This window comes from Mauremys reevesii, linkage group 11 (assembly GCF_016161935.1).
Source record: "Mauremys reevesii isolate NIE-2019 linkage group 11, ASM1616193v1, whole genome shotgun sequence".
NCBI lineage: Eukaryota > Metazoa > Chordata > Testudines > Geoemydidae > Mauremys > Mauremys reevesii.
In genome coordinates this window covers 29,487,537-29,512,996 of record NC_052633.1, presented here as the reverse complement: position 1 = coordinate 29,512,996, position 25,460 = coordinate 29,487,537, and the positions used below count along the sequence as shown (strand labels likewise).

The window sequence follows — 25,460 nt, the reverse complement described above, 5'->3', positions numbered from 1 at the left end:
ACAGTCCCAGCTACCCCCTCCCTACACCCTGAGCTACCCCCGTCTGCACACAGCCCCAGCTACCCCCTCCCTACAACCTAAACTAGCCCCCGCTGCCTCCACACAGCCCCTAACTCTCCTGCCTGCACACAGCCCCAGCTACCCCCTCCCTACACCCTGAGCTACCCCCTCCCTACACCCTGAGCTACCCCCGTCTGCACACAGCCCCAGCTACCTCACCCTACAACCTAAACTAGCCCCCGTTGCCTCCACACAGCCCCTAACTCTCCTGCCTGCACACAGCCCCAGCTACCCCCTCCCTACACCCTGAGCTACCCCCGTCTGCACACAGCCCCAGCTACCCCCTCCCTACAACCTAAACTAGCCCCCGCTGCCTCCACACAGCCCCTAACTCTCCTGCCTGCACACAGCCCCAGCTACCCCCTCCCTACACCCTGAGCTACCCCCTCCCTACACCCTGAGCTACCCCCGTCTGCACACAGCCCCAGCTACCTCACCCTACAACCTAAACTAGCCCCCGCTGCCTCCACACAGCCCCTAACTCTCCTGCCTGCACACAGCCCCAGCTACCCCCTCCCTACACCCTGAGCTACCCCCGTCTGCACACAGCCCCAGCTACCCCCTCCCTACACCCTAAACTAGCCCCCGCTGCCTCCACACAGCCCCTAACTCCCCTGCCTGCACCCTGAGCTACACCCCTACCCGCACTCAGTCCTTAACTACATGCTGCCTGTACCCTTAGCTACCCCCTTCTCCCTACACAGCCCCTAGCTACCCCTGCCTGCACCCTGAGCTACCCCCGTCTGCACACAGCCCCTCGCTACCCCCTCCCTACACCCTGAGCTACCCCCGTCTGCACACAGCCCCTAGCTACCTCCTCCCTACACCCTGAGCTACCCCCGTCTGCACACAGCCCCTAGCTACCTCCTCCCTACACCCTGAGCTACCCCCGTCTGCACACAGCCCCTAGCTACCTCCTCCCTACACCCTGAGCTACCCCCGTCTGCACACAGCCCCTAGCTCCCCCCTCCCTACACCCTGAGCTACCCCACCCTGCACACAGCCCCTAGCTACCCCCTCCCTACACCCTGAGCTACCCCCACCTGCACACAGCCCCTAGCTACCTCCTCCCTACACTCTGAGCTACCCCCGTCTGCACACAGCCCCTAGCTACCTCCTCCCTACACCCTGAGCTACCCCTGTCTGCACACAGCTGCTAGCTACCCCCTGCCTGCACCCTGAGCAGTTTTCAAACTTTTTGAGCTGAGTTCCCCATTTGAGTGATATTTTTTGGTTGCACTCCCCTCCCCTCTCCCCCAACCCAGACAGATGGGTGGCCTGCTGAGGTGAGTTGGGGGGTGGAGGTGGCGTTCCCTCCTTGGACCCGGCTGTGCTGAGCTGGCCCGAGCCCTGCTGGCCCTTGCAGCCCCCCTCCCCCACCATAGAAGTCAAACTGCCTATGCCTGCCTCCTCCCCTGCTGGGCCCTGGAGTTTTTCTAGCATGTTGAGAGGGGGCCTCAGCAAGAAAAAGGTTGAGAACTCCCAGGCTATACCTCAGTATCCCCATGTTTACACTGGCATACTAATGCTTACCAATGTTTCTAAAGAATTTGGAGCGCTACATCTGACAAGTGTAGTATAACTGCTCAGTATTCATATTCTATTGTTACATTAAGGCAGAGGAAAAAAATATAAAGATAGTTAAACTAGGTCTTAATGGAATAAACAGCAGGAATACTGGGACCTAGACAGCATTATGATTCTTGACGTATTAAAACAAAACCTATCTAAATTCAGTGTTCTTGATTCGTAATGTTTAGATGTGAATGGAAATAAGGGCCCCGATGCTTTAGTTTTGTGAGTTAACAAATAGTTTATTATGGGAAACATAAACTGAACATTCTTTCTGGTTGTACCAGTTTAGGTGTCTGTTGGTAATTTGTGCTCATCTTTGAAATTAAAATGAGAGAGTGTCCCAGTCGTTCTAATGATAAATGCCGCACATCCTGATGAATTGACTAGGGGCTCAAAAACATCAGCAAAAATACCTCTGCTTCCACTTTCATATGGCATCTGATACAACGCTCTTGCAGTGGAGAACTGGCACAAAAGAAAGGTTGCCACAAGCCAACAAAAGCAAGGAATTTCATGATTATGGCAGGAATTTTAACCTCAGCTCCACCTGCTGTGCAGCAAATAGTGAATACCAAATCACCTATGATTTGGACTCAACCCTAAGAGGTAGCAGGTCCTATTACAGTGAGAATGTCAGCTTCAACAGTGAATTGCCTGGCTTGTTGATTTTTTTTGGCCTCTGTTATCAGTTCAGTATTTCATGAGGTTTTTGCTCTTAACTTTCTAACGACTGAATGGTGTGAGTATCAGCTGTCATGAGAAAGTGAAAATGCTTGCAGATAAATAGCAGCATTACATAGGACCCTTTGTAAACTAACTACTGGGATAAAGAAATACACATTTAGAGCTCAGTACTGCATTGCAAGATTACACACCCTTCAATGAATGTCTTAAGACAGTTAGAAAGAGCAACACTATTTAATTTTTGCAGAAGATAAATTCCTCCAGGTGGGTGTGAACTCCCATGAGCTATTTAATCAGATGCTGCTTACAGGACAAATCCTCCAAGGTGCTGATACGTCTTGCAGTATTGTGCACCTTCAGTTCATCTGGACTCTAAATATTTGGATGTGTGGTGTGGTTTATGGCTATGTTCAGAAAGGAATGAGTTGAAACACAATGTTACAGAGAATTATAGACTCTGCCTTATAGCTTGAGCACTCCCATTTGTGAGCGACTGGCACACAGGAGCTGTCATACTGTATCAGAACTGTGCTCCATTTAGTTCAATATACTTCTTACATTAGTTTTTTATGACCACTCCAACATATTGAACAGATTTTTTTTTTCATTGTGGTGTCCACCATGTTGCCCAAGTCTTTGCTCTTTAATATTTACAGTCAATTTAAAACTCAGAAATCTTTATGCGTAGTTCAAATTATTCCTTTCCCCCGTGCATTACCTGGCATTTGTAAACATCAAGGGTCATCTCCCATCATGCTGCCATTCACCAAGCTTTGTCTGAGCTCTCTGGAATTCCTCATTGTCTTCTCTAGGCAAACCATTGTTGGGGTTCTCAACCTTTTTCCTTGAGGAGGACCCCCTCAACATGCTAAAAAAAACCTCCAGGGCTGCAGACTTCCAGTGAGAACTGCTGTGCTATGTCACTCTTCACCCACTTTTAATCCGAGCCAGTAGATACTACCGTGTTGAAAATTAACAATTTATTCCTACTCTTTGTTTGGTCTCTTACTGTAAATGTCTAATCCATGACAGCACTTTAGCCTTTTGTGAGTGGTATTTTCAAAGGTTTTCTGAAAGCTCAAATAAATATTTACTTGTTTTTCCTTTATCTACTACTTTGTTGACTGATGTAAATATATCTATTAGACAGAAAAGGGTTGGTTTGCCTTTCAAGAAATTGCACTGTGTGTTGGCTATCATATCCTGTTCAGCCAAGTGTTTTAAGGTTCTGGCCAATTAACTGGTACCAAAGTAAAATAAGCACACTAGTCGGTAATTCCTAGGACCCCTTCTAGCACTTTACCCTCCAGATCTCTGGTTCCATAACTGATTTTAATGCGAGTTTGAATATTTTTTATCAGTTCAGTCTCTTTATTTTTAAATTCCTTCAGAACGCTTGGATGTACTTCATCCAGGCCTGGCAACTTGCCCTTGTTTAATTTGTCAATTAATTTCAGCCCCTGCTTTTTTTCATCCCTGAATCTTTCTATGATTCTATGTTTAATAGTTAAAAACTGTTCTATGTTTTTAAGTAGATGAAAAAGAGTAGCTGTGTCTTAGGTATTTTCCCACCATCCTCTGTGCTGAAGACTATTATGAAGAAAGCTTCTTTGCAACAACTTTGTCCCCTTTAACTGATCCCTCAGGAGGGCTGATGAACACACTAATTCTTTGGCATGTGCTACATTTACAACCTATGTAAACAATGTCTTGGTATTTATTTTTATCTCTTTGGTTAATTGATCTTTCAATTCCCCATTAGCCAACCTAATTTCCATCTTAGATTTTGTAAGCCATAATTCCTGTTCCTTTCATTGACTTGTCTGCTCGTATTAATACCTCTTCCAGGAAACAATTGTTGAAGATGTCAAGAAATTGCTTCTCTGATATTATAGTTGACTGCTTTATATGTGGGTAGTTGATGTAAATTCAGCAAGGTACTTAACCATGTGAATGGTCACATGCGGCTAGAGCATCAGCTGGTATAATTTGTCATAGCAGCATTGTGGACTTCAAGGGGACCAGTTGTGGAACTCCTTAAATTACTTCAAAGGACTACGCCCATGCTTAAAGTTAACCACGTGCTTTAGTACCTTGCTGAACTGGAGTCTTTTAAGTTGCTCCTTTGATCACTCTTATCACTTATCTATGCAAAAGAATAAATAGACACAAATCAGACGTCAAGAATTATAACATTCCAAAACCAGTCGGCAAACACCTCCTGGTCACTCAATTACAGATCTAAAAGTCGCAATTCTCCAACAAAAAAAACTTCAAAAACAGTCTCTAACGAGAAACTGCAGAATTGGAATTAATTTGCAAACTGGACACTATTAAGTTAGGCTTGAATAAAGACTGGGAGAGGATGGGTCATTACACAAAGTAAAAACTATTTCCCCATGCTATCTTTCCCCCTACTGTAATTCACACCTTCTTGTCAACTGTTGGAAATGGGCCATCCTGATTATCACTGCAAAAGTTCTTTTTCGCCTGCTGATAATAGCCCACCTTAATTGATTAGTCTAGTTTGCGTTGGTATGGCAACACCCATTTTTTTCATGTTCTCTATGTATGTGTATCTTCCTACTGTATTTTCCACTACATGCATCCAGTGAAGTGGGTTCTAGCCCACGAAAGCTTATGCCCAATTAAATTTGTTAGTCTCTAAGGTGCCACAAAGACTCCTCGTTCTCTTTGCTGATACAGACTAACATGGCTACCAATCTGAAACCTCTTATCACTGTGCAATTGCTACCCCGTTCCTAAAATTTTGGCTTAAATATTTTAACATACCTGCTGTGAAGGGTTGGATCACAGAAACCCCGCTGGGAGCTGCCAACTGATGTGCCAAGACTACCTCTGCTCCTGTTTTCCCTGCCAGCTCACGACTCCAGCAACCTATCTGCTCCAACACAGACCCAGGGTCTGAATCACTTGCCCCACACCTGCAGGTTTACTTGAAAACAGCTCACAGAAGTGTGCTTGTCTTTAGCACTCAGATGCCCAACTCCCAGTGGGGTCTAAACCCAAATAAATCCATTTTACTCTGTATAAAGCTTATGCAGGGTAAACTCATAAATTGTTCGCCCTCTAGAACACTGATAGAGAGATATGCACAGTTGTTTGCTCCCCCAGGTATTAATACAGACTCTGAGTTAAGTAAAAAGTGTTTTTATTAAATACAGAAAGTAGGATTGAAGTGGTTCCAAGTAGTAACAGACAGAACAAAGTAAGTTACCAAGCAAAATAAAATCAAATGTGCAATCTATGTCTAATCAAACTGAATACAGATAATCTCACCCTCAGAGATGCTTCAGTAAGTTTTTTCCTCAGACCGGACACCTTCCAGGCCTGGGCACAATTCTTTCCCCTGGTACAGCTCTTGTTCCAGCTTCGGTGGTAGCTAGGGGATTCTTCATGATGGCTCTCCTCCCTCTTTGTTCTCTTCCACCCCTTTATATATCTTTTGCATAAGGCAGGAATCCTTTTGTCCCTCTGAGTTCCCACCCCCTCCTTCTCAATGGAAAGACACCAAGTTAAAGATGGATTCCAGTTCAGGTGACATGACCACATGTCACTGCAAGATTTCATTACCCACTTGCCAGCACACAGGTATACAGGAAGACTTACAGTTAAAACACACCCTCTGCAGACAATAGTCCTAGTTAATGGGAGTCATCAAGATTCCAAACCACCATTAATGGCCCACACTTTACCTAATTACAATAGGCCCTCAAAGTTATAGTTCATACTTCTAGTTTCAGATACAACAGTGATACATTTATACAAATAGGATGATTACACTCAGTAAATTATAAGCTTTGTAATGATACCTTACAAGAGACCTTTTGTTGAAGCATATCTCAGTTACATTATATTCATTTATTATTAAATTTTTATAAAACCATATAGACTGCACTACGTCACACCTGGTATTTCTTGTGTACTATGGCATATGCCTCTTTGTCTAAAACAGCTGTGTCACAGACTGCCTCGGTCTATTTTATTTATCGAAAATGCTATGGCCTTTGCTCTTCAACTGACAAAATTAAATAAGTTGTCAAAGGGAAACTATTTCACATTAGTTCAGCAATGTTGTACTGTCAGGCATCTCTTTAAACAGAAGACAGATGTTCTTTAGAGTTCAAAGCCCATAATTTATCATAATTAAAACATATCTGGTTTATTATGTGATCATCAATCATAGCTGCAAAACATATTTCCCAGCTCCTTTTCTACTCATTTGCTTACAGAATATGCTGCAAAAATAAACATGTATTTTACAACACGGTGAGACTTGCTATTGCACTGTTAGTGCAACAGGAAAGTTGTTAGGCAGATTCACAGATGGCCTGGACTCTGCAGATGCATTATGTTTGTGGAGAAGACACTCTAGCCAAATAATATTAGCAATTGACTATTTATATACAGAATTTAACCAAAGGCAGATTCAGAAGTAAGGGTGACAAGAATACAGCCATTAATAGTGCAGCTATTGGAAACTTGTGAATTGAAATCACCGACTCTGTCACTCCAGTGGGTCCAGGAGAGTCTGCCTGTCTGGCATCAGAAGCTACAGGACACCGTAATCTGCAGAACATTAAAAAATACTCCAGAGTTATGCAGTGCTACTAACAATTTTATACCTATTTCCCTAGAGTCAGATTACTTTGCATACATAGTTAGGAAGGAGTAAAAAGCCTGAGCATTTGCTCACCTTTATCACTATTGTAATAAATAGAAATCATGACTTTTATATGTAAAACCTCTAAGCACTGAATAAGCATAATAATGTTTTATTGATCAGAAAATTAATACTTTGTTTGTCAACAATTAAAATGAATGTTTCATAGGAACAGTGAAAATAAGACCAAAAATAATTTCATATTTTTTCATTTTGTTCTTACTTTATAAGCAATAAATACATTGCTATAGTCCATTAATCTTATTTACATTATACAATAGTTTTGAAAGTTGCTTGATTTCTAACATGACTCTTTTATGACATGAAATGGTAACAAAGGAGGCTATGTGTTAGCATGTGTTCAGCCAAATACTCTAACAGATCATCACCTTGACAAATAATGAATGACAAAACAATTAGTAAATTAACCTTTTATAAAGTAGAATCAAGTGAGCACCCAGCAGTGAGCATGATCTAACTTCTTTGTGGCATTTTATTAACTGATAGCAGTAGCATAAAAATAGACACTTTCTCTCTCATTTGAAGTACTATCCATAAACATATAAAACTAAAATCTTATTATTACAGCTACCAAATACAAAGTGAGATCCTAAACAAGACAGGTAGTCCCCCAACCCTCTTTGAGACTGCAAATCCTCACTGAATAACATACTAATAGCAAACTACAATTACTATGAAATGCTTGCCTGGTAAAAGCATTAAAAGAGTTAAAAGAACTCTTAAAAAAATTTAGATTCCTTCAGCACACAAATAGTAACTACACCAGTGTTTGCCCCAAACACAGTACAAAGTATATATAAAAAAGACCATGTGAGAAATCAGTGTAAGGATTTAATTCAAATTTATTCTGATAAAGGAGCATTTAGACCATGTACTTGACTCCCTTGGTATGTGAGAGGGGGATTGTAAGAAGAGGGTGTAGGGAACTTATTCTCTAATACAACAGCCATATGCAAGAAGGTCTACCTCATGCTTAGGGACAAAATGTAGCTACCACACCATTTGGCACACCATGGCCACAAAGGATTGTTTCTCACCTGCCCTTGCTGGGGCTGCATGCTGTTTCTTTTGTAAGAGCATACATGGCACTACATGGAGCTGTTAGGACAGCTCTTGTACCAGAAGCTGTGGATCTCATTCTCCACTCCCACCTTCCCAATCCACAGCTCCCTAATGGAGCTACGAGCAGCCAATATGCCTCTCTGCTAAGAGGTAAAAACCTTAGTAAAATCAGTAGCGCTGCATCATCTAACGGGAACATTAGGCCCTTAGAATTTAACTCTTCGAGATTACATTGGCTGCCCTTTATGGGTTAATCATGTTAGTCTGGCCAGGTATTTTTGAATTACGCAGCTGATCAAACTGTATAAAATGCTTTAAGTCTGTAACGGCTGCTTGGAAGACACATGGACAGTATGGGCCAGATCCTCCACTGGTGTAAGCTAGTGTAGCTTCCTTGACTTCAAGAGAGCCATATGATTTACAGCAGCTCTGGCTCTGGTCCCATGCATGAAAGTCTGCTGGGGTTTCAGCCAGAGTAAATTTTTTTAAATTGTTGTTCAAGCAACTTGGTCAGTAAGGACATTTGTAAGCAGCTGGCATTCACACAATGACACTGTGACATCTGATTTCTGGCACTGGTACAAGCACAGCCGATGAGTGACCCTCATACATTTTTGGTCAGACTATCCACTATCAGCACAGACCTTTTGATCTGGGCAACTGAGATTCTAGCTTATTATGATTACTATTAATCCACCGACAAAAGGCTTTTCTTCTAAATTCAATCACCAGACAATAGAAGGTTTAAACATATACATAAAGTTGCAAACTGCTGTGATGAAGACAAAAACTATTCACATTCTTATGAAATCTCAAACTGATTAGCCCTATGATGGCTGGCTAATTAGCTGTCAATTGAAGTCTGTTAGAAGACTAATGACATATCACCCTTAAAGGCTAAAATTTTTCATATTCACTAATAAGCCTTTAACACTGAAGTGTTCTGAAAAAGTATTTTTTAAGCCTCTGGTGTTGGTTTTAATAAATCAGAAATACTTTTGCATGGCAATATGCTACCATTCACAGTACTAGATTTTTTTCATCCATTTCTTTCACTTTATTCAGCCTTAAAAATACTTTTGAATAAGACTTTTTGAGAACTAAAGTAACCTCTTATCATATGCCCCCTCTTTCGATTTTTCTTCCTTTGTATTGAAAATACACTATTTGTTTAAAACATAAAACATACATAAAATGCTGTCTTTAAAGACATATTTTTTAAGACCTTAACAGATTCAAGTCTTATACAATCAATCACCACAAAATAATACTGAATTTCCCAAACAAGGCACTTCAGAAAGGCTCTAAAAGATTTTCATAAGACAGACATGATAAGTTTTCCAAAAACCACTGGAAAATGCCCCAAACCATCTTGTCTTATTACTCTAGGCTAGGCTAAAGAAGCTGGCTCTACGATAATATTTATTTGCATGCCATCCAATCTTGCATGCCTTTCTCAGCCAAAACTGCCACTATACCAATGGGATTTGTTTTGCCTGATAAACTAAGGAGACAGGTATCAGGCATGGGGCAAGGAAAATTTTTTTTTTACATGTATGCAATCTTGCTCCAAGTCAGCAATCCTGCTTGACTTTTACAAACAGCTTAAGCACTAGTTTAAGTTCCATCAAAGTCAAAGATAAAGATGGGCTTATCAGCTTTTCCAGATCAGGATCTCACTGGTCCTGCTCCCATTAAAGTCAATAAGAAACTTCCATTTACATCATTAGTGGCAGGATCAGGCTGTCTGTATACCAAAATAATTAAAAACATCTTGTAAAATACTAAATTGCCGAATAGAAGCAGCTGGGGTTTCATACCTCAGATTTCAGGCCTTGGCATCTGGATGCCTTTACAATATGCCTGGTTTAAAATAGTGGCAACAAATGAGCCAGATACATATAAACATCTCAGACTCGATTATCATCAACCATCTGTCTTTCCTGACTGAGTTCAATCTTAATCACTTTTTTAGGTTGTCTGTACTGGCTGAATTTAGCAAATATATTATGATTAAGACAGTATTTACAAGATGAGTTCTTGCAGGTAAATGAAATGGCTTTCAATACAACACAGTCTTAACACAAACTTTCAAGAAAATAAGAAATCCTTCATTGAGTCCCTGCATACAAAATAATTGCCAACTTGGTCTACACAGTAGAAACGGAAGAGGCAAAGTCTGGTTCTTTATATATGTACTTATATCTATGTATGAACATATATGTGCATATGTATATACACATGAGAAATGCATTGTCTTAAGTTTGCATCATTCAGGAAAAACATGTCCCCAGTGAGGTAAAAATCTTCTGGCCACGAAGTCATTAACTCAAACGCCAAGTTCATGAGCTATTAGGACTAGAATGCAGGCAATACAGCATTTCTGCAGTCAACCATACAGCTTTTCAGCTTTTAAAACAATATTCTCCATGTCGTGGTAGCTTTTCCCATTTAAATATTCATTCGTGAAATCGTGATTGAAGCTGTAGCCCTGAACATCACTGATGGATGATACCGTGTAGGAAGCTGTGCGCATAGCATCTGAGTGAGTGAAGCTGTGCTCAAATTGGATTCTGTACTGATTCCAGTGCCTTCTCAAAACAGCTTGGACCTATTCCATGAAAGGAAGAGGGAAAAAAAATGTGTATAAATTACCTGGAAAGATGCCTATGTGCTGGTCTTAAAAATTAGTATATAGCATCAAAATCATGGACTATTATGAAAGAAATACAAATTGAATTAGGCTATATTTTTGGTAAACCCACACTAATATCATTATATGTAACATTTTTAATACATTCAGTACTCCTGAAAGATTTTGGATTTATAGCGCCAGAGACTAGGCTATTTTATACCATGGGCCACAGAAGTACAAATTTTCACACACTGTCTCAACCTTAATGTGGTTAGCCAATGGTTATCTGTATTCATGATTAATGTGTTGAGATCCTCAGCAACATCAGTTGATATAACTCCATTGAAGTCCAATTTACACCAGCTGAGGGTCTGGTCCAACAAGTCTTCTCTTATTTGTGATCAAGCCTTCATAAAACTAATGGCAAGGTAGTTTCAGCACATGTTCTTACCCTGGTTAAAAATAAATTTAATAGAATAGCCAAAGAACACAACAGCATCAGTTTGTTTACATGCTTCATTGTGAGGATGTTATGTATTTCATTGGTTTCCTCTCATACAATATGGCAAAACACCTGTGCAACAGGAAGACTGGATTTACTAAAGTGCTGTGTTAATGAAATTCACATGGAATTAGTTTATGAGGGAAGGAGGCCAAGTTAGGAGTGATCAGAATGCTGGAACAGCTGCTTGTAGGAAAATCAAATTAACGGAAAGTCTCACTTTATGTTTTTGCTCAGACTTAAGCATCAGGGATTATGTATTAGTCCTACCACTTAACTATATTATGGACCAAAGTGAACATTCACTCTGTAGTTTCAGGAGAGAGCAAATTTTAGCCCTATCGACCTGAATTTTTTCTCATCTACATCCTAGCTTCCTTTTTTACACAAGCAAAATACCGTGAGCCTAGGTGCTAAGTTGTGTCAGAGTTATTTGCAGCTGTTAACAATGGGCACTAAAAAGGATACCACGTGTTAAAGATCTGGTCCTGTCTGATTAGCATTTAATGTAATGGTAACAGTTTAACTATTCATTTCCTTTTGCCAAAATTTTCAAACTAATAATTATGGGTTACAACTTGTGATGAGCCTGATTTTCATAAAATACTGAGGTGAAGTTGTCTTGACACAGGACCCATGTGCCTCAAGTTAGCGCTCAAATCAGCAGCCACATGGGAAAATCGTGCCCTTAATTTTTATGTTGTCAGATTTATTGCTGTACATCCATTTGGAATATAAACCAACATTTTCAGATGGATCAGTGTCTGTTAACAAATTACTATTATAGGGCAACATCTTCCATTCAGCTTTCCTTATGTCTAGAGGTTTTCGTTTGCTTACTTTACATTTTCTAACACAATGGCTTATTTTGTCTAATTTCTCTCCGGCTTTAATTATGATAAATAAATACCAATAGAACAGCACAGACACAACACTTAGACTTCCTGTAGTCTGCTATCAAAACCTCAGTTAAAAAGAGAGTTTCCTATTCCCCAGTATGCTGACAAATAAAATATACTTTGGGGAGTGGAGAAGTATGGAAAGTGTTAAGAAGAAAGCTAGTATTTTTCTTCTCCCATCTGAGACACCATCTAATCCATTTTAGTCACCTTGCTCTTGCTACACAAAAGATCATATATTCTTCTCAGTCTGTGTATGCAGTTCCAGTTCCTGGCAAAGGGAATTCCGCACATGGATTAAGGCTGGTGTGCAGCCTTAATTTTTTGCAGTGGTGAACCCACTTCAATCAGGTGGAGCTATGAGGCAGAAGAATGTTTTAAAATATCTCCCCTTCTGAGAGGGAAGCTTTAGAATGCATTTTATAATCCATACAAAATTTAGCTGCTCAGCTGCTTTGACCATGCCACCCCACACTTTGAATATTTCTACTGGCTTCCTGTTTTCCACCAGGTATTATATATACTTATAAATAAGAGAGAAAACCACAACACTGGGTTGATTTGAAGCAAAAAGTTGCACATCTCCCTTAACTATGCAGATACAGACTAAGAGACGGGAAAGAGAAATTAGGGAATTCTATGGCCGAGCTAGGAATTGACCCAGAATGGATAATCTTAGTTCTGGACTAGTGTTTTAATCACAAGACCATCAGTACCCTCATCCTCTTTTCCACCTTCCTTCCCATTTGTCACACTTGTTAAACCTTCTCTTCAATTAGATTGTAAACTTGTTGGGGCAGGAACTAAGTTTGTAACATCTTTGACACTATTGCAATACAAATCAATAATATTTTTTAAGAACAAAGCAGTTGTTCAAAGTTGTAGTGTGATGGATTGTCTACAATCATTGCTTATATTTGGTGTTTCAATATGGCGCTCTCACTTTCTTTTTATCTTCTTCTCCCTCCCCACACCTCCAGACTGCAACATATTCTCATGGTATTTCTTTCTACACTAAAGCCTGGTCTACACTACGCGTTTAAACCGGTTTTAGGAGCGTAAAACCGATTTAACGCCACAACCGTCCACACTAGGAGGCACCTTATATCGATTTTAATGGCTCTTTAAACCGGTTTCTGTACTCCTCCCTAACGAGAGGAGTAACGCTAGTATCGATATTACCATATCGGATTAGGGTTAGTGTGGCCGCTGATCGACGGTATTGGCCTCCAGGCGGTATCCCACAGTGCACCAGTGACCACTCTGGACAGCATTCTGAACTCGGATGCAGTGGCCAGGTAGACAGGAAAAGCCCCGCGAACTTTTGAATATTTCCTGTTTACCCAGCGTGGAGCTCTGATCAGCACGGGTGGTGATGCAGTTAATCAGTGATCGCTGTAAGGGCAGGCAAATCTGTTCTATCAGCGCTCCGTTACAGAAGACGACATTCAAAATCATTTTTTAAATATCTCCAGACAGATGCCATAGCAGGGACTCAGCGCACTGCTGCGTGACAAGCGTAACGGAAAGCCAAAGAATCAAATGGACGCTCATGGACTGGAGGACTCAAGCTATCCCACAGTTCCTGCAGTCTCTGAAAAGCATTTGCATTCTTGGCTGAGCTCCAAATGCTTCTAGGGTCAAAAACAGTGTCCGCGGTGGGTCAGGGCATAGCTCGGCAATTTACGCACCCCCCCATCCACCCACCCCCAGAAGTGAAAGGGAAAACAATCCTCTCTTGACTCTTTTACATGTCACCCTATCTTTACTGAATGCTGCAGATAGACGCGATGGTGCAGCACTCAACACCAACATCCTTGCTCCCCCCACGCTATGGCTGACTGATGGTACAATACGACTGGTATCCGTCCTCGTCATCAGCCTATTGGCAAAAGGGGCAGTGCAAAAGGACTGGTAACCATGATGACCAGCATCTGTTAGGTCGATCAAGGGCGCCTGGTCCTAATTTTTCATGGTAGATGGTGCAATATGGCTGATAATCATCATCGTCATAGAAACAGGGGGCTGAGCTCCATCAGCCCCCACCCTTCATGTGTAAAGAAAAGATTCAAGTGCCCCTGAACTAGCAGAGGGATGCTGGGCTCCTTTCCTACATACTCCTTACTGTCCTGTCTGGACTATCATAGCAGCTGGAGGCTGCCTTCCACTCATATCTCACTAACAAATCACTGTGTCTTATTCCTGCATTCTTTATTACTTCATCACACAAGTGGGGGGACAATGCTACGGTAGCCCAGGAAGGCTGAGGGAAGAACAGAATCAACAGGTGGGGTTGTTGCAGGAGCACCCCCTGTGAATAGAATACAGCTCATAATTTCTGCAGGATCTGACACAGAGCAGCTGTGCTCTTTGGTTCTATGATACAGTGGTTCTCTAGTACACTTGCCCATATTCTAGGCAGGACTGATTCTATTTTTAGATACCAAAAAGAAGGGATTGACTCAGGGAGTCATTCCCAATTTTGGCTTTTGCGCCCCTGGCTAAGAGGAGCCAGGGGCACTTATGACAGCAGCAAATGGAACAGTGCAAAAGGACTGGTAGCCACAATCATCTTATTACCAGTTTATGGTATGGTAGATGGTACAATATGGCTGATAACCATCCCTGCTATCATGCAAAAGCAAAAGCATGCTGCTGTGTAGCGCTGCTGAATCGCCTCTGTGAGCGGCATCTAGTACACATACGGTGACAGTCACAAAAGGCTAAACAGGCTCCATGATTGCCATGCTATGGCATCTTCCAGGGCAATCCAGGGAAAAAAGGCATGAAATGCTTGTCTGCCGTTGCTTTCCCAGCGGAAGGAGTGACTGACGACATTTACCCAGAACCACCCGCGACAATGAATTTCTCAACCCGGAAATTCAAAGGGGCGGGGGAGGCGGGGGAGGCTGCGGGAACTATGGGATAGCTACGGAGTAGCTACCCACAGTGCAATGCTCCAGAAATCGACGCTAGCCTCGGACCGTGGACGCAAACCACCGATTTAATATGTTTAGTGTGGCCGCGCACACTCGATTTTATAAAATCTGTTTTACAAAACCGGTTTATGCAAATTCAGAATAGTCCCGTAGTGTAGACGTACACTAAGACAAGTCTTTTTAATCTCTCATGCAATAGCCCCTCTGTTACTGTTAAATCAACATCTCACTACCAGTCTATTCTTGTAATTCACTGCTGTTTACCTAGCCATTATTTCTGGCTTTCCTGCAGTCTCATCTAACATGTCTAATCCAACACCTAGGAACTGCACAGCAGACGGCTAATCAATGCAGCAGCAAAATTTTCCCCAGATTATGCTCCTTTAACAAAAGATACATACAGCGTGGTCAAAGGACTTTATCGTCCTTTTCTCAGCTTTGAACAATTCTAAATAGTTTTAGCAGACAGTGGGCTCACTCTCTTACATGCAAATAACACAGTCAAAAAAACCCTAAAATAAGCTCATATTGCAAAGTATATATAGTCATGGCCATAGTTCTTGGTCACTAATACATGTGTCCCATCTGTCTGTATGGCTCTTGCTTTTCTCCCTAGTTTAAAGATGTCCTTCTGTGCTGGCTGTTGGCGCAATGCTCCTGCCAGTCTCCTGTTCAACTGAATATGCCCTAACCAAACTAGTGGTTTAATCCAAAATTCACTGAAATCAATAGGAATTTTTCCACTGACTTCAATGAGGTCTGTATCAGGCCCACTGAAGCTTGGGCTGCTCCAAACACCCACTGTGATTGCAGACCATGCTACGCTCTATGTTAGAGCATGTATCTGAGTGTCTGATATAGCAGTTTCCTGCTGGTAAAGTGATGCTATTGTCCACAGCAGTTGGGAAACCCCAGCATATGGATAAAGAAAAGTTATTGCTTGCGAACAATTCTTATACTTCAGTCTTTACTGTAAAGACTTTTCCATTGCCCAAAGGAATGGAAAATCCACGTGCCATTAATAATAGAGAAATTCACAGGAGATGCAGATTCCTTATTCACTGTTATTCCCTATAGCTACACAAACTGCACATGCATGTTGCCACTTCTCTAGGATGCCTAGCATTCTTTAAATTATATTGAGGTGTTGCTATGTCAAATGATGTTAAAGGGACATATTGTAGATAAGACATATCAAGTTAAAGACTGTTATAACAGAGGCCCTTAAGGACAGAAGATTATGAGTTATGTCTGCAGAATGTCATGTCTGCAGCAGACTCTAGTAAGAGACCAAGAGAACACTCGTTGAGTGCAGATTTTTGAAACCTCCCCCCTTGATTCATTATACCTTACTATACTATCCTTTTTATAGCAAGATTTAATGAAATTATAGCCAGCTGAAAAAAAGTAGAATAGTGCCACTGGAAGACCTAAAGACGATAGGAAACAATGTTTAAAACATAAGATTCTGCACAATGTGATGTAAATGGACAAATATCAGCTAAGATTAAAGATTGTGGGCCAGATGTCAAGATGATTTATGGCCCTTTTATGTGATTCAGGTGATGCTAAGTGGCTGTAATCTGTCCAGAAACGCCCAGAAGAAAATTCCCTTGTTGGAGGGGAACTCCCCGCTAGTACATCTGCTTGTAGAGGGCACGGCAGGGCTAAGCTTTGTTACACTGATCCTCCAGCAATGTAAGGCCCATTAAGGATGCTAAATTAGTGGTATAACAGACAGCTGCCCAACTCCCTGACACTGAACAGAGCTCTGGCTCAGGAGAGAATACGGCCAAATAATAGATTGTAAATTCATAATATTGGAACCCTAATAGAATAAATAATTGATTACTAATGCTAATAGAGCAAGTTTTAAATTTAAAATCACAAGTAGATTTGATTTTGTTCTGCAGTGGAATGGAAACATTGTTAAGAGGTGTACATAAATTAAAAATAATTATAGCTGATCAAAGGACAGCAATTCCATTTTGCATCCATTTTGTTCTTGTTTCACAGTAGAACAAAACAAAAATCATTCAAATGTTTGCACAAAAATGTAATTCTGTCAAATTATCCATTTTCAGATCAAAACCCAAGCTTTTCAATGGAAGAGGGCGGGAGAGGGGCAGTGATTAGAGCACAGTGATGTAAGAGGTGATCCAATCAGATTCAGAATAATCTGTGATGAAAAACTCTTCACTGAAACAGGCAGAGGAGCAGGGACTTGTACTATGGTCTACCACATGCCAGGGCAGTGCGTTAACCAGCTATGAGTGTGTGTCTCACTCCTGAACAGAGATTTCCTCAAAAGTGGTATGTGTCTGCAAAATGTTTCAGATTCAGCAAAACAGCATATTTTGGCACAACATAATTTGGTCAAAAATGTTCTGACCAGCTCCAAAAATAATGGCGAGAGAAACTTATCCAAACCATAAGAAACTTGCAGTTCAAGTTTTGCTTAGTTCAGATTTTGGGTGTGCATTTGTGTCAATTCTTCTCTGTTAGTCAAATGATTTATCTGTCTCTCATACATTCTTAAAATGCCTAATAAAAATATGCGAGCAGTCAATTAATCACAGTTAACTCACGTGATTAACTCAAAAAAATTAATCATGATTCAAAAAATTAATTGCGATTAATCACAGTTTTAATTGCACTGGTAAACAATAAAATGCCAATTAAAATCCAAAATATTTTGAATGTTTTTCCACATTTTCATATATATTGTATTCTGTGTTGTAATTGATATCAAAGTGTATATTATCTTTGATTACAAATATTTGCACTGTAAAAATTATAAACAAAAGAAATAGTATTTTTCAATTCACTTCATACAAGTACTATAGTGCAATCTCTTTGTCATGCAAGTGCAACTTACAAATGTCGATTTTTTTGTTACATAACAACACTCAAAAACAAAACAATGTAAAACTTCTGAGCCTGCAAGTCTCCTCAGTCCTACTTCTTGTTCAGCCAAGCACTAAGACAAAAAAGTTTGTTTACATTTACAGGAAATAATGCTGCCCTCTTCTTATTTACAATGTCACCAGAAAGTGAGAACAGGCATTTGCATGGCACTTTTGTAACCGGCATTGCAAGGTATTTATGTGCCAGATATACTAAACATTCGTCTGCCCCTTCATGCTTTGGCCACCATTCCAGAGGACATGCTTCCATGCTGATGATGCTCATTAAAAAAATAATGCATTAATTTAATTTGTGACTGAACTCCTTGGGGGAGAATTGTATGTCCCCTGCTCTGTTTTACCCACATTCTGCCATATATTTAATCTCGTAGAAGTCTCAGATGATGACCCAGCACATTTTGTTCATTTTAAGAACACTTTCACTGCAGATTTGACAAAACGCAAAGAAGGTACCAATGTGAGATTTCTAAAGATAGCTATAGCACTCGACCCAAGATTTAAGACTCTGAAGTGCCTTCCAAAATCTAAGAGGGACAAGGTGTGGAGCATGCTTTCAGAAGTCTTAAAAGAGCAATACCCTGATGTGAAACTACAGAACCTGAACCACCAAAAAAGAAAATCAACCTTCTGCTGGTGGCATCTGACTCAAGATAATAGAAAGGAACATATGTCAATCTGCATGGCTGTGGATTGTTATCAAGCAGAATCTGTCATCAGTATAGATGCATGTCCCCTGGAATGGTGGTTGAAGCATGAAGGGACATATGAATCTTTAGTGCATCCGACATGTAAATTTCTTTTGACACTGGCTACAACAGTGCCACAAGAAGGCCTGTTTTCAATTTCAGCTGACATTGTAAACAAGAAGCAGGCAGCATTATCTCCTGAAAATGTAAACAAACTTGTTTATCTGAGCAATTGGCTTAACAAGAAGTAGGACTGAGTGGACTTGTAGACTCTAAAATTTTACATTGTTTAATTTTCGCATGCAGTTTTTTGTACATAATTCTACTTTTGTAAGTTCAACTTTCATGATAAAGAGATTACACTACAATACTTGTATTAGGTGAATTGAAAAATACTATTTCATTTAGTTTTTTACAGTGCAAATACTTGTAATAAAAATAAATATAAAGTGATAACTGAATACTTTGTATTCTGTGTTGTAACTGAAATCAATATATTTGAAAATGTAGAAAACACCCATAAATATTTAAATAAATGGTATTCTATTATTGTTTAACAGTGCAATTAATTGTGATTAATTTTTTAAATCACTTGACAGCCCTAAAAAATACCTAACGGCCCAATCCTACATACTCTTACTCCCACACATCTGCTTACTCACATATACTGTAATTGAACTATGTGTGGGAATAAGCAGTTATGTAGAAATAGGTACCAGATGGATCAGTAACTGTCTCCCTGATACAACTATGGGAAAAATAGCAAATTGCTTTATTTTCCTAGTGAAAACAAAACTGATGGCAAAGCTCCATTAACTTCTGTGATGCAGGGTCAGGTCCTTAGCCCACTGAAGATTTAGGGCACAGTCCTTTGACTTCAGAAGGAGCAAGTATGTGCCCTCAGTAGCACAATTGCCAACTTTCACGCAGTAAATAAGCACCCCGGCTTTCAAAATAAGCTAAAAATCAAGCTAATCCCATTTCAAAACAAGGCCAAAACAAGCCAATCCCTGAGAACCCCAATACTCTATGTGACTAGATCCCCCCAAGCGTGCAGTCTGGGATGGTGGCAGGCCCACTGTGCACCCCTGACTCTTTCCCCTGCTTGCCCTGAACCGATCAAAAAAAAGAAGCAAGAAGCAACAAACTACAAGCCAAACAAGCTACAAACCAAAAACTAGCTAACAAGCAACTCACAAGCCAATTAACCCAAAACCAAGCTAATTTAGCCAAAAACAAATTTTTGCATTTTTTTTGTGGGTTTGGCATGTCTGCTCAGTAGTCACCTGAAGGGCAAGATTGGACTCCCAGAAGAATGGAGGTCCGACTGAAGCAAGGAAAACTTTTTGATGGCCCAAATATACAAAGTTTACAAAACCTTGGCCTTGAATATTTTTTTCCACTTGTGCTGAAAAGGCCAACTGCAAAACATAAGCCCAGAGTTCTGCTCCCAAAAATAAAAAATCTGAAACACCACCAAAAGAGATGACCTTTGACCTCTATTTCATACAGTGAAGTTAGTGTTCATGAAGGTACCACATTAACAGTCCCAGGGATGGAGACCTCAACCTAATTACAGGGCAGTTATTTCCTAGAAAGTAACAGTACAATTTTTCCAGTTCTGTCCCACAAGTGTGCCTCATTCCTGACCTCGAAGGACCAATTCAAGGGGGTAAGGCTGACACAATGATGACAGTTTGGTAGCTTCTTGGATGAGAATACATGTCCACTAGGAATTTGTGATTTTATTCTTCAGTACTGAATTTTTTTTTCTCACATAGCACTTCTGTTATTGTTATATGGATACCAGCCTGCAAAGTGCTGAGTGCCATTAATTACTTCTGAAATCAAGGAAATTTTAGATTGCTCAACACCTAATAGGTTTAAACCCTTAAGAATGTCATTAAATATTTTAGAGGCAACACTGAAGCCTAAATTCAGGTCTTGCTAGGTAAGTTATTCTCGATACTTTATTGCTGACATTCTTACTTCTTTTAAAATGTAGAAGTATAAATTTAAATTTCTATTTACAATTTTACATTTGTTATTGGGATCACAAATAGGGGGTGGTAGATTTAAAAAAAACACAACAAAAAAACGATTTCCTTTAACCCTAAACCAAAATTAAGAAAGTGAAAAGAACAGGAAATAAATTGAAATCAGTTACTGTACCTCTCCATTAAAAAAGCAGAAAATTGTAGCCACCAACAGACCCTGCAAAATAAAAAGTTTTCTCTTGATTTTTTCAATACATACAGATTTATTAAAATACAAGACTATATCTATGTCTACCTATGTATATATAGATCTATATACACACACATACACCTAATAAAACTCGAGAGAGCAAAGGGAAAAAATGCATTTCAGATCTAAACTCAGTGGATTATTACTAATAATACAGATGGTCTATTGGGCCAGCACTCTAGCATGACATTTTATTCCTTTTAAAGGATTAATCTAAATGAAATGAGAAATATAAGGTTATTAATAAGCAGAAGTTTGTTTTATAAAGATCTAAAAAAGTTTTAGAAATTAATTAATTTGCCTTTGTCATTCATTTATTTGCAGTCATATTGCAAGTACTGTCTAGCTCAAGGGAACAGGTGCTACTTAAAGCTTCTTACTTGATAATGCGTAAGGATATGCATCACGTAGTCATATACTTCTTCAGCAATACGGCCTTCTGGTCGCCATGGAAACAGCACAAATTCAATGCCAAGAAGTGGCACTAGAATGAGTGTAGCTCTCACAGCTTTCATATATAGATTGGATTCTGCCTGGTGTGTGACTTTGAGCTTGGTTATCAGAACTCGAACAATATTCAACAGGAAAAAAAGATTCACCTGTAAGAAAGAAAATTGCTTTTGTAATAGTCTGATAAAATAGACTACAATTATTTTGTACTGAATACTGAAAGCAAGGAAAATATGTACGTTACTAAAGAAAATAGACTATATGTTATGTCATTAGACATGTATTCATTATAACAAAATGTAGCATCTGAAACATCCTCTGTCTGGTTCGGACCTATACTTTGCACTTGGAGATTAATTCTTCTCATGATAACTTCCTCCTTGTGATTCTATATACATAATCACATATGCAATATATGCATAATGCTTTAAAGCTTGTACTTGTATAACAAGACAGGAACTCACCCCCAATGACGTGCGCAGTCTAGCAGCCCGATCCTGCATTCCTTGCATATTCAAAATTCCCATTAACATCGTTGGGAATTTTTGGTGCCCAAGAAATGCAGGATCAGGATGTTAATCTGAATGGGTGAACTTGTGGACCTGCTGAAGTGAATGGCAATTTTACTATTGACTCCAAAGGGGCCAGTATTTCACCCAAATGTATTGGACCAATCTTGGATGTTGGATTATGAAGAGAGTACAGTATATCATGGTATGTAAAATAATAGCGACAGCAGCTTCCATCCAAGGTTTTGTAACCACTTCCTAGCCATTAATAAATAAATCCTCACAACATGCTCATGCAACAGAAAAGTATTGTAATCCCTATTTTACAAATTGGGAACGGGCACACAGAGGCCTTGATTTAATGTAAGGTCTTGATCCAGGGTCAGCTGAAGGTGATTCATTTAATCAGTTTCTAAAGCTTGTCTACACAGTGCACTAGTGTACACCAGTGGGATGTAAATTCTAGTGCACACTGGCATGTCATACGCTCTCTGGCCCACAAGGTCCCTGTTGGCATGCAGCAAAAGTTTCTTAGTGTACAACATGCTTGTGTACACTGTAATTTATACCTCAGGTGGTGCACACTAATTTATTTAGCATTTGCATATTCTCCAAGCAAAGCAATAGCATTCTTAGCAGCCAAGTGGGGTTCTCAGAGCCCACCACTAAATTTGGTTAGTGGGCACACCTCGATAATGTGTGTCATTGTTTGATCTGCGCCAAAGATCCCAACGGTGCTGGGTGGCTGCACAGAGGCCTTGCCCAGTCCTGAATTGGTTAAGAAGGGCCCACAGATGACATGGCAAGTTGAAGCTGGGCGGGTGAGCAGAAGGGTCTGTAAAGAGGAATTTATTGGTCGTTGATATTAAGCACCAGTGTTACCACCACACGGACTCCGCTGTCACATTGTGGCATGGCAGCCTCGACCACAGTGGCTGTTGTGATGGAAGATGTGTAACTGGTGGGCAAAAAGACAATGGCAAGTGTGGGTTGGCATGTACCTTCTCAAGCAGCTTGCCTGCTACAATCTCCGTCCTGATGTAAGGGAGCAATGTGGCTCAGAATTGGAAGCCATAGCAGATGAGTTGGTAGGAGAGTTCCTGTGATGATTCACAGTGTTGAACTGAGTTGCACATCAACAAGTTTGATGTGTGCTGCCTGACTCCATACTGGCACACAGTATTCTGCTCTTGAGTGTGAGATGGCAAGGGCTGAGTCCTTAGGGTTGGAGCATCCACTCCCCATGAGGAACCTGCGAGTTTGCTGAGAAGGTTGTTGCCTGTCTTGACGTTCCCTGCTATCTTGCTCAGCTGGCTTTTATATGTCAGTGTTTGGTCATGGGTCATGCCTAAGTAAACTGGGTACACTTCATGCTTCAGCCTCTGGCCATTCATTGTGATGTTTAATTCCCTCTTAGTGTTGGCATGGTGGAGGTGAAATGTTCTAGAGACTGTCTTGCTGGTGCTAGGCTGAAGTAGTTGGCCAGCTTTGCAGCTTCGTGGCTCAGGGTACTCTCCAGCTCATAGAAAGTGTAAGCCTGTAGCCTGCAGCAGATATTGTCTGCATAGATGACTGGGTTGGTGGCAGGTCACTGATGTATAGATTGAACAAGGTGGGGGCTAGAACAGACCCTTGGGTTAACCCGCTCATCTGTTTTTATCAAAGCACTTCTTTTCTCGCCATCATGCACCCTGAACCGTCTGTCTTAGAATATCAGTTTGACGGCATCAGTAAGCCATGGTTGGAGGACTCTTCATATTTTAACAAGTAGATCTGTGTGCCACGTATGCTGCAGTGAGGTCACAGAAAATAGCACCCATTTTCAGATTTCTTTGAAAACCATTTTCAATTAATGTCATTTGCCCAAGTACTTAGTTGCATTTGCTTCAACTTTGTTGAAAGCCTGCTTGCTTGACATTAAACATATTCTCCACCTCTGGTGTTATTCACTGTAAAATGAGGTACTCTAGAACCTTGAGAAACACAGAAAGCAGCAATATCAGGTGGTAGTTTGAGGCCTGGTTTGGATCTTTACCAGGTTTTGGGAGGCCAATGACTTTTGACATGTGCCAGATTTTTGGCAGTCTTCTGGCAGTCTTCCTTCATTGGTGACCCACGTGAAGAATTGAGCCAGCCATGGGCATGGGCCAAGAGGTTCCAGGAACTCTGGAAGGATGTTGTCTTAGCCGGCAGTGGTGCCAGACTTGATGTTATGCAGCACTCTGTCCAGCTCTGGATTTGTGCTGCCTGTGGAAGATCCTCCACTCGCTCTGGATTTGACTCTTCATTTCTTTTTCCAGAGGTGTCTTTCCCATGTGAAGCAGGTGATTGGCTATTTGGTTAGTACTCACAGATGATCAGCCTGGTGTCAGTGATTGCTGGGCTACTCCAAAGTAAAAAAGTAAACTCCAGCATTTCTGGCTGGAACGTGTGCAGTCCAGGTTCTTGGTCTTGATCTTTTCCTCCCCTCTGGCTCAGTGAGCACAGCTCAAAGTTTTGATTAAGTGGTTGGCCAGGTCTGGGTCGCCGGTTGACTCATACTGCTTGAGCAGAGCGGCGTACTCCTACATAATTCAGCCCACATCCAGCATCATGCTAAGTCTTGCAGAATTTTCCACACAGCCTGCACAGACTATTAGTGATCCATATTGACCTTCAGCTACCAATTGTCATGAGCACTGAGAAGCAGTAGCGGAACATAAGCAAAGCCATCTGCACAGTAATGCACCATGTAGACAAACCCAGAGTGGATTGCCCAAAGTTACACAGGAAGTCAGAGGCTGAGTTGGAAACAGAACTGATAGCTCCTAATGCACAGTCCTGTGCCATAGCTACAAAATCATCCTGCCCCTCTAGTTTTGTAGCAGAGTGAAGCCTGTCTAAGTGGATGTTCTACTTGTGTCTAAGTCTCTTTTTGCTTTACCCAAGTGAGTAGTGCTGCTGACCTCCATGGGACTGCTGACATGGGTAAAGTGAGCAGGATTTGACCTTCACTGTAGACAGGAGCTAAGAGTAAAATGTAGATAACAAATTTTGCTAAGCCAGCAGCTAAGACAAGTGAAATAAAAAGCTTTTCGGACATTTGTAGAAATAAAAAAATCACTGATGCAGTAGTTAGCCTGCCACTCCGAATGTATACACTTTATGAGGCACACATTGCTCTCAGAAATCAATCACAAAATACATAGGGATAGAGAAACAGCTATAAAATTATTACTCGCCTTTTTAGTATACAGGTACATACAATTTTAAAATTGACATTTTCAGTGTTCCCAGTGGTCAGCAACCTTGTATTACAGCAAAGTCAAAGAGGTAGGCTTTTGAGTCAACAGATTTTGTATTACAGTTTAACTAAAACTGCATCCCTGTTTTATCTAGAGCTGATCAAAAATCTTTGATCAAAACTTTTTTCAACATAAAATGTATGGAAATTTTCAAGAACAAAATTCCATTTTTCATCAAAAATGTTTGGGTTTTCATTGAGTACCCCCGCCCAAATAAAACCCAAGGATTCCCCTCTCCACCAGTTTTCATCAGTCAAAAAAGCCCAAAACTGGGAAAACATTCTGTTGTCAGTTTT

General features: G+C 40.7%; 1 protein-coding gene across 1 annotated transcript in view; it reads right to left on the bottom strand.

Moving 5' to 3' along the window:
- Positions 1–7,214: 7,214 nt before the first annotated feature.
- The window catches only part of CALCRL (calcitonin receptor like receptor), a 101,324-nt gene continuing 83,078 nt past the window's right edge, over positions 7,215–25,460 (bottom strand). The window contains exons 12-14 of the mRNA XM_039495297.1: positions 21,302–21,520; positions 20,847–20,888; positions 7,215–10,697 (exon numbers count right to left, since the gene is read on the bottom strand). Of these exons, the coding sequence (XP_039351231.1) occupies positions 10,476–10,697; positions 20,847–20,888; positions 21,302–21,520 (483 nt within the window). The 3' untranslated portion in view covers positions 7,215–10,475. The remainder of the gene's footprint in view (positions 10,698–20,846; positions 20,889–21,301; positions 21,521–25,460) is intronic.